This window comes from Ursus maritimus, unplaced genomic scaffold (assembly GCF_017311325.1).
Source record: "Ursus maritimus isolate PB19 unplaced genomic scaffold, ASM1731132v1 scaffold_19, whole genome shotgun sequence".
In the NCBI taxonomy this organism is placed as follows: domain Eukaryota; kingdom Metazoa; phylum Chordata; class Mammalia; order Carnivora; family Ursidae; genus Ursus; species Ursus maritimus.
In genome coordinates, this window is record NW_024424341.1 from 41,077,720 (window position 1) to 41,097,812 (window position 20,093).

At 39.0% G+C, this 20,093-nt stretch overlaps 1 protein-coding gene across 3 annotated transcripts; it reads right to left on the bottom strand.

Moving 5' to 3' along the window:
- Positions 1–1,976: 1,976 nt before the first annotated feature.
- Positions 1,977–18,312, bottom strand: ZNF583 (zinc finger protein 583). 3 transcript variants are annotated; one of them, XM_040633743.1, is made up of 5 exons: positions 18,232–18,312; positions 16,815–16,911; positions 10,482–10,571; positions 10,059–10,154; positions 1,977–5,038 (listed from the first exon to the last, which is right to left on the bottom strand). In XM_040633743.1, exons 3-5 carry the CDS (start codon positions 10,522–10,524, stop codon positions 3,561–3,563), a joined length of 1,617 nt encoding a protein of 538 aa, XP_040489677.1. In that variant the 5' UTR covers positions 10,525–10,571; positions 16,815–16,911; positions 18,232–18,312; the 3' UTR covers positions 1,977–3,560. The 3 variants fall into 3 exon arrangements, with proteins under 3 accessions (XP_040489677.1, XP_040489675.1, XP_008708156.1); XM_040633741.1 differs by having other exon boundaries at positions 10,059–10,157; positions 10,445–10,571; XM_008709934.2 differs by lacking the exons at positions 16,815–16,911; positions 18,232–18,312 and having other exon boundaries at positions 10,445–10,583.
- Positions 18,313–20,093: the final 1,781 nt, after the last annotated feature.

Genomic DNA, 20,093 nt, shown 5'->3' on the forward strand with positions numbered 1-20,093 from the left:
AAAAAATGGTAATGGCTTGATCACCTTGTAGATGAGTTTCCCTGAATAGGGAGGGTTACTGCTATCTATGTATGCAGGGCTGGCAAGTCAAAAAGAGATTCTCTAAATTCCTGAAAAGATTTTTGACTTAGCCACCAACTCTCATGCTAGCTACCCAAGTAAGTTCATTATTTCATAGTTTAAATTTCTTATAGTATTACATTATTGCTTATAACTTCAAATACGACAGATAATCCTAGGTCTCCTCCTAACCGGAATATCCAATCCCAGCCTCCTCCCCTACAAGGAACACTTATCAGTTGGATGTGCCTCTCCAGAACCTTTTTGAAACTTTTGCATACTTATTTAATTGTATTAGAAATGTTTTATTAACATATGATAGTATGCAAATCTAAAAAACTTACTGTTTCAGCGTTCTTTAATCAGACCCATCCATGTCGTATCATTGGTCCATTCTTTCAAACTGCTGCTAATATTTCTCGTCATGCCCTGTGGAAATTTAGATGGTTTCCAGTGTTTCATGTACTAACCATACTGCCCTCCAAAGAGACTGTAGTGAACGTTTTAAAAACTTCACTGCTTCCGCAGTGGCAGTGAGGAGTTCTCATTGCTCCATGCAGCTGCCACTGTTTGAGAGTACATTATTTAAATTTGTACCTCAATACTAGTGAGGTTCAGCAGGGACTCATTTATCATCCATCTGTATTTCTTCTACGATTTGCCTATTCTCATATTTTGTCCATTTTTATACTTGCTTAGTTGTCCTTTGCTTATTCATAGGTGTTCTTACATCTTTCCCTTTGTATGTTACAAATATTTTCTTCCTGTTGTTTTAAATTTTAAGAGCACTTTCTTTTTTAGAAACGTATGTCCAACACCAATTAATAAATATATCCTACTTTTTCTTATACTTTTCTCATTAGTTTTATATTTAGGATTTTAATCAACTGGAACTCCCTTCTTGTGGATGGTGTGAAGTAAGGATTCTATTCAATTTACTTATAGAAGAGAGTGTGGAGTGAGAAAGCTGTTGGCTTCCACATGGAAAAGAATTTAGCAGTCTTGTCATTGTTTCTCCTTATTACCAACCTCCACCCTCCCCCCCCAGCCCCTGCCTCTATACACAAACCAGATTGAAGCCTAAACTCCTCTAGGGGTGCTGTGTACAGAGCATTTGGGCAGAGTGGCTCCTATTACTGAAAACCCTATTATTCAAACATTTCAGGTTGTAGCTGCCTCTGCTACATTTCATGAACAAACACTTTCCTCCATTTTGTCTTTTATTTGTCCAGCTCTTTTCATCCACTGATGACCCTCTTTTCTGATCTTTGTTCGGTCTTTTACATTGTTTTAGCCATTTAATGGGATATGGAAGGAAGGTAAATTTATATGCTGTTTGTTAACTGCAAAAGAAAATCTTGATTTTTCCAATGACAGTTCTGATATTGACAAGCTGCCTTTCAAAAAATGTGTACAAATTCATACTCCACACGTACTCCTTTCCTGCTTTTGCAATGCATATATTTTATCAATCTGATATTGACAGATGGATAGTTCATTGGTTTAACTTGTATTTCTTCTCATGCTAGTGAGATTCAGTATTTATCATTCATTCATCAGTCACATGTTGCCTCTTTAGGTCCTTTGCCCATGGGAATAGTAGTGTCATTTTCTAAGTGATTTATAGGAGCACTTATGGATTTCATATATGTTGTAATATCTCCAATACTGATATTTAAAAACTTTGTGTTTATAACTATCTTTGTCTATATAAAAGCTTAATAAAGTTCTTACACAGTCAAACCTAGAATCTGTGTGTGTGGCTTCTGGATTTCATGTCTTGTTTAGGAAGATTGTTTTCACTCTTTGATTATACATTATGTTACTGTGTCCTCTGATAACTCTTTCACGTTTGGATAAAAGAATGAAGGAACTGGTTTTGTACAGAGCAGAATCAATTTTACCAATACTGTTAGGCCACTGACAAATTACCTTTATTTATAGATTTTATGTGTTTATCTGTATGAATGTATATGTGTGTATGTTCACATGCACACAGTGTTTCAAGCCTTAAAAAATTCTTAGGATTTCGTTAGAAATCAAAGAATTTGTAGATTGATTTTGGGCCTCCTAACATCTCGAGAATAGTCTTCCCCTGCAGGATAAAATGTCTATTCAAGTCTTCCTTTTCATTCTCCATTTCATCATTTTCTTTGTACCTATGTTCATATGTGAATTGGTTACTGAAGTGATTGCATATTCAAAGCCTCCAGGAGTCAGGAAGTAATAGAAAGTGTAAAATAAGTCAGATGGAAGGAGGAATGGTTTGAACTATGGAGAACTGGAAAACGTGTGCTCACATAAAAGTATTTGATTTTTGGTTTTTTTTTTTTTTTTTTTTTTTTTTTTTTTTTGTATTCATTTTAAAGTGATGAGTACCAAATCAAACATGTTTGTGGGCTACCAGTTTATAAGTATTGATATAGTTTTCTTTTCCTCTCTAGTTTTGGAATTACAGCTTAGAACTAGTTTAACCACCTTTTCAGTTTTAAACGAGATAGATTTAATACAATTCAACCACCTGGAATTAGGAGAGGGCATCAAACTTGTATTTTCTATTCTTTGGTTATTGATTTTTTTAAGTTGTCTTTTATGTAAATGATGAATACATCTCAGTAAATCCTACTTATTACTAGTGATTTTTAAAATCTGGCTTCTTAGAACTGTTGAATATCTAATGAAGTTAGTTTTTCTTACCAACAAAGTCATATCTTACTGTATGTCATTATGGACTTTAACGTCAATGCTACTGTATCAGATACCCTTATCACCCACCTTTAAAACAATGACTACTGTTCCTAATCAAAAATCTTTATAATCTCTTAAATCTTGAACTGGTGCTTCTTTTGTTATTTCTCAGATGATCCTTGCTGAGATGACCAGGTCCTCTTTGTATACCACAGTATTTTTTTCATTTTATGGTAACGTTTATTAAGTCATTACTTTATGCTAGGCACTCTGAGCAATTTACATGCATTCTCTCATTTAATCCTCCCATCAGCCTTTGAGGTAGTACTATTATTATTTCCATAATATAAATAAAAAGACTGAACCTTACAAAGAACAAAATGTTTCTCTGAAACTAGAGGCCTAGAAAGTGGAAGAGCAAGGATTGGAACCCAGATCTGTTTGATGCTGGAATATGATTTCTTAATTCTGGACAAATAGCCAAAGAATGAGATGTATTTTGACATGAAATAGTACTTTGAAAGGTATACTGGAACAAGGTATTTGGGACAGGAGGGTCTTTCAGGTCTTTTAGGTTATTTTGAGGAAAGTGTGCTTTAACCTAAGAACTATGGGGTACTAATGAAGGGTATCGATGAGGAAGTGATATGATCAGACTTTTAAAATACAAGTTTGACTGCAATGTAGGCAACTGACAAAGGAAATGGTTAATCAGACCAATCAGAAGGCTATTTCCATAGTCCGTATGAAATAGATTACTATGTATTGGACAAAGAGGATGTAATGGAAATGGAGTCAGATTCAAGGCATATTTAGGAGATAAAACCTACAGGTCTTGGCAACTGACTGGACATGGAGGGTGAGAGAGAGGAAGGAGTCAAGAATGACTCCATGGTATGAATTCTCTCATGCTGGGCTAGATGGGCACGCTGCCTGAAAGATTTGCTGCAATCCTTACATTCATAGGGTCTCTCTCCTGTGTGAATTCTCTGATGTAGAGTAAGAGATCCACTATAGCTAAAGGCTTTCCCACAAATATTACATTCATAAGGTTTCTCTCCAGTATGAATTCGCTTATGTTGAGCAAGGCCTGCATTCTGGCTAAATGTTTTCCTACATTCCTTGCACATATAAGGTTTTTCTCCAGTATGACTTCTCTGATGTTGTGCAAGTGATGAACTATTGCTAAAGGCCTTCCCACATTCAATACACTCATAGGGTTTCTCTCCAGTATGAACCCTCTGGTGTTGATCAAGGTATGCAATCTGGCTGAAGGCTTTCCTGCATACTTTACATTCATAAGGTTTTTCTCCAGTATGAACTCTCTGATGTTGAGCAAGGTGTGCATATTGGCTGAAAGCTTTCCTACATTCCTTACATTCATACGGTCTCTCTCCAGTATGAATTCTCTGATGTACAATTAGGTATCCACGATGGCTAAAGGCTTTCCCACACACATTACATACATAAGGTTTCTCTCCTGTATGAATTCTCTGATGTTGAGCAAGAAATGAACCATTACTGAAAGCTTTTCCACATTCAATACATTCAAAAGGTCTCTCTCCAGTATGAACTCTCTGATGTTGAGCCAGGTGTGCAATCTGGCTGAAGGCTTTTTTACATTCTTTACACTGATAAGGTCTCTCTCCAGTATGAACTCTCTGATGTTGAGCAAGGTGTGCATTCTGGCTGAAGGCTTTCCTACATTCTTTACATTCATAGGGTTTCTCCCCAGTATGTATTCTCTTATGTTGAGCTAGGTTTGCACTCTGGCTGAAGGTTTTCCCACACTCAACACATGCATAGGGTTTCTCTCCAGTATGAATTCTCTGATGAAGAGTAAGGGATGAGCTCTGGTTGAAAACTTTCTCACATTCATTACATTTCAAAAGTTTCTTTTGTATATAGACTTTCTTATGTTTCATTTCAACAGATTTTTTTCGGTAACTTCTCTTTTGTGGCTCATGCTTATGCACTCTTTCTTTGGTGGTGAAAGTCTTTTTTATATCAAATATTGCATCCTGATGGAAAGTTTTCCAAGATTTAGTATATTCATTACTTTGATCTTCAGTGAGGATTTCTTTATGAGTGATGATCGGTTGTCTGGAAGGTACTGCCTGACTTCCTAACTGGTTCTTAAGCCAGTCCTCAGTTTTACAGTCTTCTCTCAAACTGGGGCAGTCAAGGCTATGACTAAGATGGCTTCTTCCCATTTTCACTAGTTTGGATGTTTCTTCATAAATAACTTGCTTTGATGAAAATTCATTCGTTTTTAAAGTATACTCCCAATCTAAAAGATACCAAGAAAACAAAGGTCTTTTGTATTTGTTCATCAGAAGAGAAGAACTTCTGAAACAAAAATTGGTGAATAAAATACATAAGAAGTTTGGGGTTTAACAGTGTAAGATGCAGTCTAAAAAGTATGAGATTATAAAGAATGAAAACTTAAGAGAGGATATATATTAGAAACTGAAAAAGTTATCTAAAATCACAATAATTTTATATCTAATTTAATATTAGAGTCTCCAAACACCCTTCCTCTTTTGCCTCGGGTTATCCTGCATTCAAGCTAAGTTCATTATTTTTAGAAAGCCAATTTCATGAGGTCAGTGTGGCTAAAAAACCTCCATAGACCCAAAGATACACCAGGTACTATTAGTTGCCTTAGGTTGTATATGCAAATATGGATTAACTTTTGAAGCCAAAAAATGTCTTTTTGGGGCACAAGGCTGGCTCAGGGCATGTGACTCTTTATCTCACGGTCATGATTTCAAGCCCCACATTGGGTGTGCAGCCTACTTTTTAAAAAAAGTCTTCTTGTCAGGCATTTTCTATGTGATATATTCCAACCAAATGTAAATTTTTAATTGAGCTCAGAGCTAAAATGCATTCACATAAAAGTAAGTTTGTATAGGGGTGCCAGGGTGGCTCAGTCAGTTAAATGTCTGACTCTTGACCTCAGCTCAGGTCTTGATCTCAGGGTTGTGAGTTCAAGCCCTACATTGGGCTCCAGGGTGTGGAGCCTACTTAAAAAAAAAAAAAAAACAAAAAAGAAAAACAGTAATTTTGTATCAAACTGCTTGATTTTATTAACCTGCCACAGGCCTTAGTTTGCCACCTTCTTTCCATTCCTCAGTCAAATCATCTGTTCTGCTCAAGACTAACCAATGGTTTCTCACATTTATAATAAAACTAAAATTCCTATTATGGTTTACAAAACCAATGTAATACATGAACATAAATGTAAAACCTTCAGTAAAATTACTGCAACTCAAATCCAGGAAAATATGAAAGCATAATCATTACCAAGTAGAGCTTATCCCAGGAATGCAAGATTGGTTTAATATGTGAAAACCAGTGTAATTCACCACATTACCAGATTAAAGGTGGAAAATCATATGATCGTTTCAATGGATGTAGAAAGAGTATTTGGCTAAATTCAACATCTATTTATTATAAAACTTCTTAGCAAACCAGGAAAAGAAAACTTTATCAAATTGATAAAGGGCATCTATGAAACATCAACTTAATGGTGAAAGACAGAATACATTTTCCCTTAAGACTCAGAATAATCCAAGTAAATCTACTCTTAATAATTCTATCCAACGTTGTAAAAGATGTCCCCTGCAGTAAGGAAAAAAACCCTGTAAGATTAGAAAGGAAGAAATAAACTGCTGATAATGTGGATAGTCTATGCAGAAAAACCTGGAACCTACAAAGAACTCCTAGAACAACTATTAAATAAATCTATCAAGATCGTAAGATAAAAAGTTAATATAAAAATCAATTTACATTTTTGCATAGTTGCAAAAAGCAAGTGGAAAATGGAATTCTTAAGAATTCTATTTGTAATAGCACCAAAAATACCATAAGATTAAAAATATATATATAGCCACTGCACTGGATACAATAGAACACTGCTAAGAGAATTTAAAAAGACTAATAAATGGCTACATAAACCATATTCATGAACTAAACTCAAGTGATGTTAATTTGGATATCAGTTCTTCCTCAATTGATGTATAGATTCCATATAATCCAAATCAAAATCCTAGCAGGCTTTTGGGTAGAAATTCTCAACTTCATTCTAGCGTTTATTTGGGAACTGAAATGATCTAAATAGTTAAAGTGATTTTACAAGTTGAACTATCTGCTATCAAAAGTTACTATAAAGCTACAGTAATCAAGACTGTGGTACTGATGAAAGTATAGGCATATAGATAGATGGGACAGAACAGAGTTCAAAACTAGACCCATGTAGATATGGTCAACTGCTTTTGGTACAGAGGTATCAATAAGGCATTATAATAGGTAAAGGAAAGTCTTTTCAAGAAGATACTGGAGCAACTGTATATCCAAATGAGGAAGAAAAAAAAAAAAAACCCAAACCCTCAGTCTTTACTTCACATAAGACACAAAATTTAGCTCAGTGGGTCATACACTAAAATGTAAAAGCTAAAACTACAACTTAGGAGAAAACATAAAAGAAAATTTTTGCGATTTAAGGGGTAGCAAGAATTTCTTAGATATGACACAGAAAGCACCAAACACGACAAATTAATAAATTGGACTTTATGAAAATTAAAAACTTTGGATGTTCAAAAGACAGCAGTAGAAAAACAAAACCACAAGCCATGGTTGGCACACATATATCCTAATACATATAAATGGCAAAGACTTGTATTAAGACTATATAAAGAACTCTTAAAATTTGATAATAAAAACAAACTAATACAACATGGGCAAAAGATTTCAACACTTATGAATGGCCAATAAGCACACGAAAAGACATTGAACAATATGTCATCAGAGAACTGCATATTAAAACCATAATGAGATTCCACAACACAACCATTAGAATGAATAAAAGTAAAAACTGATGATACAAAGATGGGACGATATGGAGGAAATGGAATTCTGATACATTGCTGGTGGGAATGAAAATGGTACAGTCACTTTGGAAAACTGGCAGTTTCTTAAAAAGTTAAAGCTATTCCAATTGTGTGACTCTTTGCACTTTTAGATATTTACCCAAGAGAAATGAAAACATACATGCACAAAGTCCTGTAATTGACACTTCACAGCAGCTTTGTTTATAATAGCCAAAACCTGGAAACAACCCAAATGTCCATGAACAGTTGAAAGGAAAACAAAATGTGGGATGTCTTCACAATCGACTACTACTCAGCAATAAGACGCATAAAGTATTCATACATGCAAAAATATGGATGATTTTTGAAATTATGAGTAAAATAAGCCAGATACAACAATATATATGATTCCATTTAGTTTATATGGAAACTAGTCTAAAATGACAAAGATCAGATTAGTGTTTGGAGCCAGGAGGACAAAAATGGACTGCTAAGAGGCAAAGGCAGTCTTTTGGTGTGAAGCAAATGCTGTATGTCTTGATTGTGGTGATGGTTTCATGGGTGTATATGACAGAATTCATCACACTGGATGATGTATATGGATGCGATTTACTGTATATAATAATTCCTTAATAAAGTTAAGAAAAAAATAGATGGAAACAAGAAAGGTAAGTAAAGACAGACTTTAATAACGTAATAAAAAAGTAAAACCCATGTAACAAGCTCTTAACAGTGAAAACAGAGACTTACACCTTGGAACCTATGGAACATTTTACAAACACCAAATATGTATTATGCCATACAAAACCCTACAATTTCAAAGAGTTAATACTAAGTCCTATCTGATAAATTATAAAATAATTTGATCAAAATACATTAAAACCAGAAAACTTTCTCTTTATTTTAGATTTATTTATTCATTCCAGAGAAAGAAAGAGAACGCAAATGAGTGTGAATTGGGGGATGAAGAGAGGGAGAGAGAGACATGCAGACTCCCCGCTGAATGGGGAGCCCTACTCAGGGCTCAATCTCATGACTCTGAGAGAATGATCTGAGCCAAAATCAAGAGTTGGATGCTTAACCAACTGAGCTATCCAGGTGCCCCTAGAAAACTTTATTTTAAACCACTCTCGTGTAAAAGAGAAATTTTTTAAAAGTAGGATATCTAGGAAACAGCAATAACAAAAACATTAAATATTAGAATCTCTGGAAGGCAGTGGAAGGTATATTCAGAGGAAGATTCATAGCCCTTAATAACTGAGTAAGAGAATGAAACGAATAGATTAAGCATTTATTTCAGCAAAATGAAGAACAAAAAATAAACCTAGAACACTAGAGTAATAGAATTAGGGAAAGCAGAAAATAAAGAATTGGAAAAGAGAATAATGGTAACACTAATAAATCCAGAAGCTGGAGTTTAAAAACAAAATTAATGATTAGCTTACCTAATAATTTTTTTAAGAAAGAATAGCTATACAAAATAAAATTGGAAACTATAGATATAAAAAGGAATTATAAGATTATTTTCTTCAGATTCATGGAAATAAATTTGAAAACCTAAATTAAAAGATAATTGTTTGGAAAAGTAAAACTTTATAAAATTTCACCCAAGACAGAAAGTGTAAAGAGAGCATTTACCAGAGAGAAGATTGAGAAAGTTGTCAAAGATCCACTTTCTCACAAAGGCCCCAATACCAGGGTTTATCTCAAACGGTAAAACTAAGTGATCTCATCCATTCATACTGGCATCTCTAAATCACTTTTTTTCTGAGCCTCTCGCCATCTAGTGACATGTTGCATTTCATCACTCAGAAGTCTCTCCATCTTGTAAAAATAAGTCTCTTCATGTCCCAAGTCAAACTATCATCTTTTTACCCTAGCAGCATATTCTTCTGACTTGTTTCTGTTAAACCACCTCACTTTCCAGTTACCCAGACTTGAAAATGTAACTGGAAATTCTTTCTGTGATGGTTAATAAGCTTCTGAATAACCTTAAGAATTTAGCAGAATGATTTTCTCAAAGTCAAAACTCAATAAATCTTGGTAAAAGAATAAGTGAATGAATAAATCAATCACACCTTCATTTTAAAAGGAATGAGTTACTGAAAATGAAAAAAAAAGACATTGCTGTATCTAGATTTTTAAAAATACAATGGAGCAACTTGTGCAAAACTAAAAAGCAGGAATAAGCAGACACTGACATTTTGGACCCAGAGAACAGGAAAATGTTATCAGAGAAGACGGTAATTCGTTAGAGAATATATTCAAGGAGAATAAGTTTGGGAGCTCATGCCAGTGGAACCTCAGTGCTTCCTCCCAGGCCTTGAGCCTTTAAGAAAAATTATCCAGGAAACATCAATTATAAGCAGAAACCTCTCAGAATAGCTGAGCTTTTCCTTGCAATGGCCTCTTCTACCTTCCTAGTTCTTTCTCACTCACCAGGGCACGTGCCTCTTGTTCCCTCCTTCTTCACCATCCACGGTTCTTTTCCTTGTTCCAATAATGAGATCACATCTGGCTTAGAAACTGAAACTCCTGCTTACAAGAAATAAAGGGGGAATTAGCCGGGCCCATAAATCAGATCAAGGTGCTTGGTCATCAGGAAGTCGAGGGCATTATAGAAGGGAGTAGAGGAAGAGGTGAAGTATTCTGAAGAATGGGGAAAATGAAGTTCTAGGAATACTCCAATGAAGCTGCCAGTTCTACAAAGTCAGCCTATTTTGGGGAGCACAAGAAAGGGAAATTTAGTGAAGTACATCAGAGGCTTCCCAAACATTGGAAAGTAGCCCTCTGTGCAGATTCTGAATTCTAGGGAACCTTCTTACCCAGTGATACCAGGCTCCTATAGTTCTCCAACATCACCTTTCTGTACAGATTCCTCTGAGCAGGGTTCAGCCACTCCCATTCCTCTTGAGAGAAATCTACAGCCACATCCCCAAATGTCACCAAATCCTGAAATGACATAAACATATTCTTTTATGCTCACCTAGTGTTCTTCACCTCAGATTGGCATAATTTGAAAAGTTAATTTGTACTTTTGGAGAGAAATACTGCATATAGTGAAACTTTCTGGCAATACGTTAGATTCTCTGTCACATGTCAAGCAATTTCTAAAATGACTTCTGTGTGCTTGGTTTTAATATTTTGTAATGGAAAGTATACAATTTCTGACACAGTCTGTACTGATGGTGAGAATAGCAAACAAGAGCAAAATAATTGTTATTCATACTAAATGCTAACACATTTCTCAATATGGAAAATCAGGACAGACTAGAGCAGCGAAGAAAGGCTTTAAGGAGGAGGCAGGAACATGAGTTTAGCCCTATAAGTTGTATGTGGTCTAGACCTACATTTTCTAAACTCCTCGATGGAATGGCTAATGTTCCAGCTATAGCAATAGGCTAGATATATATAAATATATTTGACTTTATAATATTGATTTCCTGAAGCTAAACATACAGGTAATAAAAATATTAAAGAAGTTCTGTAGTGATTTTCCAAAAATATAAGTTAAGCAAATGTATGCCATAACAGAACTGGGGCAGTGAAAGATTAACAGCTCTTGATAACCCCACTGAGTTTCAAAGACAGTAACTTTTCATGTAAAGAGACAAAAGAATAGTAATTTTAAGCACTATGAGATAGTGAACATTTCAGATGTGCAACAAAAAGTCCTTACAGCTTCACTAGAGGGACACACCCAATTGTGCATGTCTCATGAGCAAGAGTTTTTAAAAAGTTACAGTACAGTTCTCAAGTAATACTCCGTTGAATTGAGGATCTTTATAACATGGAATAAGACCTAGTCTGCTTCCTAAAAATTCAAAACGGGTGTTCTTCCTAATGAGGTAAATCTGCTCCGAACTTACCAGGGCTCGCATATGGTTTGCTATATGGTGCTTTGGTTTGGCACGTCACAGAGCAAAGCCTGCTCTTTATCTGGGCTGATACACAGACGCGCTTAGTGGTGCACATCTGAAGAGCTGAACTGACTTGTTAAATACTGAAACAATGTCACACTGGTTGGTAAACAGCTACTGCACTAAGCCCTGCTAGTGACCATCCCAGATCTCCCCACAACCCAGCAGCTTAAGGGGAGTGCCCAGCACAGCAGCAGCCTCCAGTACCCCAGCTGGGGTAAGTTCTGGTACGTGCCCTTGCCTTAGTGGTTATCAGGTATGAACATCACTCCATTAAATGTGACTCTGCAGAGTAAGGGTCCTATTGAAGATGTATTTAAGCACATCAATGATTTTATGCAGAAACATTTTTTAAAAAGATTTTATTCATCCATTTGCCATAGAGAGAAAGCAAGAGAAAGAGCACAAGCAGCGGGAGCAGAGGACAAAGGGAGAAGCAGATTCTTTGCCAAGCAAGAAGCCCAACTTGGGACTCAGTCCCAAGATCCTGGGATCACGACCTGAGCCGAAGGCAGAACCTTAAATGACTAAGCCACCCACGCGTCCCTATGCAGAAACATTTTTAATGGAAAAAGGAGTTAATGTGTGAATTGCTAGTGCCCAAGTAACGGACAAAAATGTTTAAGGAGGCTATAAGGGAAGCAGAAGTATGCCTCCAAGAAACATCAGTTACGTGCATCAGCTTGATCTTACACGCCTCCATCTCTGAAACACTTAATACAGGGAAATGTGGGAAGTGAGTAAAGGCTTCAAGGGAAAGGGGTGCCTGGGTGGCTCAGTCAGTTAAGCGTCTGCCTTTGGCTCAGGTCATAATCCCAGGGTCCTGGGATTGAGCCCCACATCAGGCTCTCTGTTCAGCTTGCTTCTCCCCCCCTCCCTCTGCCTGCAGCTCCCCCCTCTGTTTGTGCTCTCACTGTCTCTCTCTGACAAATAAATAAATAAAATATTAAAAATTTTTTATAAAGCTTCAAGAAAGGAAGGGAACATGAATTGAGTCTTAAAAGATGAAACTTGTCCTAGACAAGGCTGGGTACTATCAATCATCAGTTCTATTAAAAATCAAACACTTGCAATACAAACTGTAATATTTTGTGCAAACAAAACTGTTCTACACACATTTCCTCTGTAAACAGAGGCAAGGCAGCTTCTGCTAGGTAAAGTTCTTAAAAGACCTTTTTCAGCTTCACACACTAATGGATTCCAGGTTTCAACTGTCTGATTGACATTTTCCTTTCAGCCATTCAATGGGACTTAAATATCTTTAAAATATTTTAGTATTTATTTTGATTTGATAAAACAGGAATTCATACAATTTGTAATCATTAAAGAAACTTAGCAAATAATGTCCAGTATTTCTACCCTCAGTGATTTTTTTTCCTTTTTATAAAGTTAAAAGAATTGCATGTCCTCCATCCCCACATCTGCCCACCATGTCACCCTACTTCCTAGAAACAATCAAAATTTACAGCTAGTATATATTTGTTCAAATGTTTCCTTATATGGACATGTCAATGATTATCTGTCCACATTCATTATAATATCACTTTTGTTAGATGGATAACATTACGTGGTATAAATATGCTGTATCTTTACTAACCCCCTACTTATTTTCATTTACATGAATCTGAATTTTTCACTACGTTCTCATATAATACTACTGTATGTTGAATTAAGGATTCAATTGAAGTCTCTTATTTCCTTAAAATAAATCCTAGAAGATATTCTCTCCAATGAGACTAGGATATCCCAAACTTACTTAACCTCAGAAAAAATTTTAAATTACACTGTTTTGACCTAGCAAGAATAATAGGAGCTAATGAAAAGATAATTCAGCCTGGGAATAAAGTGTTGACCTGCAGTCAAAGAAACACTAATTGTTCTTGAAGTAGAAGGAAAATAGAAGAAAATGGAAATGAAAATCAAGAAAAAATGAAGAGCCTCAAAGGAATAACTATAATATCCACTACTAATAATAAGTTGGAGTTAAATCACTATATCTTGTTCAGAAAGTGGTAAGAATATGAAGGAAGATTACAGAAGGATGAAAGAAAGAAGATAATTACATAATGAGAAATGGGTAAGGTACCTTATAGTGGCCACTAAAAGAATAATAATGCTTAATTAACAAGACAATAAGGAAAAAGTACTTCATTTATTCAAAAGAAGGCAAACAAGGAGAAATAAAGGAACAAAGAAAGGATGGATGAGGCGCCTGAGTGGCTCAGCCATTAAGCGTCTGCCTTCGGCTCAGGTCATGATCCCAGGGTCGTGGGATCGAATCCTACATCGGGCTCCCTGCTCGGCGGGACACCTGCTTCTCCCTCTCACACTCCCCTTGCTTGTGTTCCCTCTCTCGCTGTCTCTCTCTGTCAAATAAATAAATAAAATCTTAAAAAAAAAGAATAGATGGAATAAGTAGAGAACATTAACTGCAATATGATAGGCTTAAATATATCCATAATACATTAAATGAAAATGTACTAAACACTAATTAAAAGACAAAGATTCTCAGACTGGATTACGTGGGCTTTTGGGAGGCACAAGGAATCAATCATAGAAGGCACACAGGGCCACTCAGGTGCCTTGCCGTGAGTACAGAGAATCATGGCAGGCATAGGGATTGTGAGAGGCACACAGCTGACAACCAACAAAGTGGTGTTTATAAGAGGCACCCTTTAAATATCTTTAGAAACGAGAGGCTTTCAAAAAATGTGCATTGAAAGCATCCTTGGACTTAATAAAAATGCAGTTTCCTGGGCCCCACCACCAGAGACTGATTCATAAGTTCTGGGGTGAGGTCCCAGAAATAGCATTTGGGCTGATGGGCTCTGTCTGTTTTATACATCATATCCTCTGCTTTCTGCTTTTTCCATTACCAGTTTAGCAGCAGGAGAAAAGAGGTAGCTGGTTCTTATCGCTCTGGTCTTACTCATAGATGAGGAATTCACAGTCTTGTTCATTTCTATATTAGTTTGACAAATATTCACTGAGTGCTTACTACCTACAATGTTCCAAGCATTGAGAATACAAAGGTAAACAAAATATAGTTCCTCTGCTTGTGGAGTTAATATTATAACAGAGGAGAAAGACAGTAAACATCAGGTCATACAACGTCAGGTAGTGTTAAACACTATGACAAAAAAAAAAAAGGTGATGTAGAGTGACAACGGTGTTTGTTTTATTTTTTATTTTTTTTTTTTAAAGATTTTTATTTTTATTTATTTGACAGAGAGAGACAGCCAGCGAGAGAGGGAACACAGGCAGGGGGAGTGGGAGAGGAAGAAGCAGGCTCCCAGCGGAGGAGCCCGATGTGGGGCTCAATCCCAGAATGCCAGGATCACGCCCTGAGCCGAAGGCAGACGCTTAACGACTGAGCCACTCAGGCGCCCCATGTTTTAGATAAGATGTTCAAGGTAAACCTCAATGAAGCGGTAATGTTAAAACAACAGTCTAAAAGTGAGAGTAAACCATTGCCAATATCTAAAGGAAGAGAATTACAGAAAAGGGAGGAGCAAATGCAAAGGTTCAGAGACAGGAAAGAGTTTGGTAAGTTTGAGGAACCGCAAGTTGACCAGTGTGACTGGAGCACAGAAAGGTAAAGACTTGGAGAAAATTAGGTCTGGGGTAGCCAAGACCTGGATCAGGCAGGGCCTTATAGGCTGTGGAGAGGACACTGAATTTCATTCCAAGTAAAATGAGAAGCCAATGAGGGTTCCAGGCAAAAGGAAATGATGTACTCCATCACTGTTCCACAGTCCATTATTTCCACCCTCTTCAAATCATCAGTCACCATCATCTGTTTATGCTGACCCTCAACATATATTACAACTTCATACATCTGATACAAAAACTAGTGACGTAGGTATGTCATTTCCCCCACTCGGCCTGTTTTTCTTCATCTGTAAAATGAGTGACTTGGACAAGATCACCCACAACTTTCTACCTGGCTTTATTATTTTATTAGCCTAGATCTGTGCTGCCCAATGCTCAGCTCCTCGTCACATGGGGCTATTTAAATTTAAATCAATTAATATTAAAGATTCAGTTCCTCAGTCACACTAGTATATCCAAGTGTTCCATAGCCACAGGTAGCTAGCGGCTACTGTATTGGACAGTGCAGATATAGAACATTTCTATCAGCAGTCATCACAGGAAGTTCTACTGGACAGTGCTGCTTCTGGTTCGTCTTCCTCTTTACAGCCAGTCTCTATTTTCATCCAGCAGTTCATATGGTTTTATTTTTTACATTTAACCTATAGAATGTATTTAACCTCAGTGTGAGGAAGAAATCTTTTTTCTAAATGAATAATCCATCTGTCTCCACTGATTTAAGATAACAGCACTTACATAACCACATAATAAACAAGCTAGTATTCATTAAACTCCATGAAAACAAAGACCGTGTCTATTTTCATTTACCACAGTATTTCCAGCATTTAGTATATAGTAAGTCTTTAATAACTCTGTGTTCAGTGAATGAATAAATATTTTCCATTCTTAATTATACTTGCATTTGTTTCTGGACATTATATATTGATCTTTTCAATTGTTTCTTCTGGCCCCCATTCCATACTATTTACTGTTTCATTATAGATGTATGCAGCCATTTTAAAATGTAGATTCAAGTACTATTCTCATTTTTTCAAAAAATGTCCTATTTTTTCATAAGTAATTCCACTAATCTTAATTGGATGACCTAGAATATCCTAGCTGTAGCCCACTATTAACTCAGAATGTCCCTGTAACAGGACCTTATTACTCCCATGGAACCTTATTCTTCAGAGCCCCGTGAGTGCCCTAGCTGACCCACACTTCAATACTCAAAACCCAACACATACAACTCTTCAAAAGCACCTTGAGCAAAAGATCTTGTCATGTACTATGACTCAGACTGCCCAATAGCCCTTGTCTTGCCTTCCTCTCAAACTTAGGTCTGTGAGAAAGCTCCAAGCTAGTGGTCACATCAGAATACACCTTGACCTCAATGAATCAAACTCCTTACCTTAAAGGCTTTCATATTCCACCAAGGAGTGCATTTTTGCACGAAACACCTAACCTGTAGGAGTGCTAAGCTATTTCTTGAATGAAGATGAAAATGCTGGCTGAGAAAAAAAGGAAGCTCACTGGGACCTCCTTTTACTGGATTGGGAGAACATGAGGACAAGGTCACTGAATGAATGGGGCTTTGTTAGCTGGGGAATTTCAGAAGAAAAGCATGATGTTCCTATGAAACCTGAAAAACAAAGCACGTCAGGGAGAAGAAATCCTTACTTACCTTGGACATGGCTTTAAGAATTTAAGAATTTATGGCAGCTCCTCTGTCCTCCTACTTCACGCTCCTCACTGAAAGGACAGTGTCTGGAATAATAGCGCTGGAGAGGGAAAAAGAAAGCATAAATGGCACTATCAAGTAGGGATTATTTCCCCCCTCCACACATGAAAGCTGTCCATCAGTGAAATTACTGAAATCATCCAAGGCTTCCTGGTATTAAGTGGGCCCAACTGGAATCCAGGTCTGACTTTTTAGTCTTCGCACCAGATAATAATGGTAAAAGAAAATATGCTACCGCCCTTACTACAAAATGAGATAAAGCTACAAACAATGCCTCAGAGAAAGCATCTTTACACAGAGTAGAATCAGAGGGGTCATGTGGTCTGGAGGACACTGGACCAAAGCGTCAGAACACTCTGCTTGTAGTCCTGATTTACGACAAACCGCACCTGGAAACCAATCTCTCAACTTTTCTGAGCAATTTCCTCAAAAAGAGTTGAGGAAGGGGACTATGCATTAACAGTCACTGAAACCCCTATTCATTTGTTACTTTCCACTAAACCTCTCCACCTCGGAGAGTAAGGAATTCTCTCAGAAGCAGCGTAAGCCTAAGAACCACCAGGTCTGGGGATCAGAACACGTACGCTCAGGGACCCGATCTACCACTCACTAGCTCTGCAACCTCCAGGACTTAAGTAACCACTCCAAACCTCAGTTTCCTCATCAGTGAAATGGCACCTACTCCCTATCAGTTGTTGGGAGGATCCTGAGATGATCCACGTGAAGCGTTTAGCATAGTGCTCGGCACATCCTTCGTGCTCAGTAAATACCAGTCATGCATGTTCATACATGTGGGCTATTTCTGAACATACACAGCAGAGCTTAGGAGAGGAAGGGAAAGACCTTCCTTCTGTGTCGTAAAGGGCGACAGCCTCCTCTGCTGCCCTCCAGATCAGGAGCAGGGGCTCCCCTCTCCTTCCCTCTCTTTCTACTCGAGTGTTCCCTTTCGTCTCAGTCCCTCTCAGGCTCTGCTGCCCGACACAGTCTCCCGAACCCTGGAGCACACTGGCCTCCCCACGCTTTCCCCCCCCCCCGCCACCCGCCCACCGCAGAAGCCGCCCAGTCCTCGTGCTGGCAGCTCTCCTGGCAGCCTGGCACCCGTGCCTTCACACTGGGTCGCACTGTCACACCAGCATAAGGTCACACAACCTCACGCTGTCTCACACGACCGGCCACACCTCCGCACACTCACCGTCACTGTCATGGTCACAGACGTTCGCACAGTCACACACACGGGCACGCACACGGTGACACGGTGTCACACACGGTGACACGGTCTCCCACTGTCACAGGCCCCCTCGCACGCCCGCTCCAGCCCCGCACGCCTGCCGGGGCGCGCCCCCGCCGCCGGCGTCCTCACCGCCTCCTCCCCGCGGGTCGGCACCTCCCTCCGCGCCGTCGGCCGCCGGGAGCCGAGCGCCCCGCGGGCCGGGGCGGGGCCTCGCTCTCGGCCGGACCGGCGGGCTCACAAAGGGGCCGCGGCGCTCCGGCGGGCAGCGGACAGGCCGCAGGGGGCGCTGGGAAATGGAGTCCGGGCCGGGCGCGGCGCGGAGCATCCTGGGACTGCCCTCCGCAGGCGTGGGCCCGGCGCGTGGTCCTTGCCCCTTCCCCCAGACGTGTGACGCGCTCCCCAAGCCCCGGACCTCCCAACCCAGAACCAGGACCGGCTCAGCCCCTCCAGACCGACGGAGTCCCGCCAGGCCTGGACGGGCCGCTTCGGAATGCGCAGGCGCAACGAGCCCGGTCCCCGAAGGCACCCAAGCAGGGGTACGCGCGGGGTGCGCGTGTCGGGCAGGGCCGAGGTGCGCACGCGCGGTGGGCGGGGCCGCGCGCCCGCGCCGCCGGTTGGGCTGCGGGGAGGGAGCTGGCAGCGCTGGCGGTTGAGGCCCCAGGCGCGGCAGGGGGCTCCGAGGGGGTGTGCGGGTAGGTCGGAGCCGCGCTTGCTGGGTTTCATTCGTTTCCTTCCTTGTTTTCTTTCGTTCTTTCTTCTGACTCACTAGCCACTTAGTGAGCGCCGACTGTGTACCAGGCACTGTTACAGGCTCTGGGGATACACTTGAGCCTGCAGAAAAGAATCCCCGCGCTCCTGTGGCTGACAGTCTACTGCGGGAGAAATTCAACAGAAAAGAAAAACTCAATAGAAGAGATACATACCGGGAAATGACACGTGTTATAAACAGCAGTTCATAGATCATTCTTTCCGTTCTACCTACTCTCTTGTTCTATACTTCATACTATGTCTTTGAAAATATTCCATTAACAACTTTTTTTTTTTAGAGATTATATGTATTTATTTGTCAGAGAGAGAGCGCGCGCACAAGCAGGGGGAGTGGCAGGCAAAGTGAGAAGCAGGCTCCCTGCTGAGCAAGGAGCCTGATGCGGTACTCGATTCCAGAACCCTGAGATCATGACCAGAGCTGAAGGCAGACGCTTAACGGGCTGAGCCACTCAGGTGTCCCCAGAAATATTCCGTTAACTCCTATTCGTGCCTGGACCATTCCGAAATGGGGTTATGCCTGTCTGTGCTTCCATTGCAACTCGTCTCAACAGAGTCACCCATGACAAAAAGCGTATGAGATGGGAATTTTTATGTTGAGGAAATTTTAAAAATGCAAATACATTCTCAAAAGATTAATTGAAACGTTAATAGTAATAAAACGTTGAATACAAGCAATATGGCTACGAGTAGAAGTGTGATAAACGGTAGATCTATCGGTTTGAAAACTATACAACTTATAAATTGTGTGATGATGAAGCAATATCTCAAAATACTTTTGGGTTATAGTTTTTTAAAGGAGGAACAAAGCTGTTACAATTGCACTAAGACGGCAATATTGGAAAACCGTTCCTGTGTAAAACGTAAAAGGAACACAATCAACGAAAATTGTGGTTGGTTTTGAGTATTGAAATTCTGATTATCTTCCCCCTTGCTTTTCAGACCATACAGACAAAACTTACGTAAGTTAAGACATATCAGTAAACTTCCAGGTTTTTGTAGCCTTTTCACATTTCACAAATGTATAGAGATCGGTATCTTTAGGCTGAAAATTTGTGGTTAACATTTTTCATTTCAGCCATTATCCCTTAAGTTTCTTTTGTTGGCAGAACCCTCTACAAAGCTTGGCAGTGGTCACTAAGTGAATCAAATTTATTTTGTTATATATAAGAAATACATTTGTCAATTTCAAATCGGTAATCAGCAAACAGATGTCTGCCCAGCAT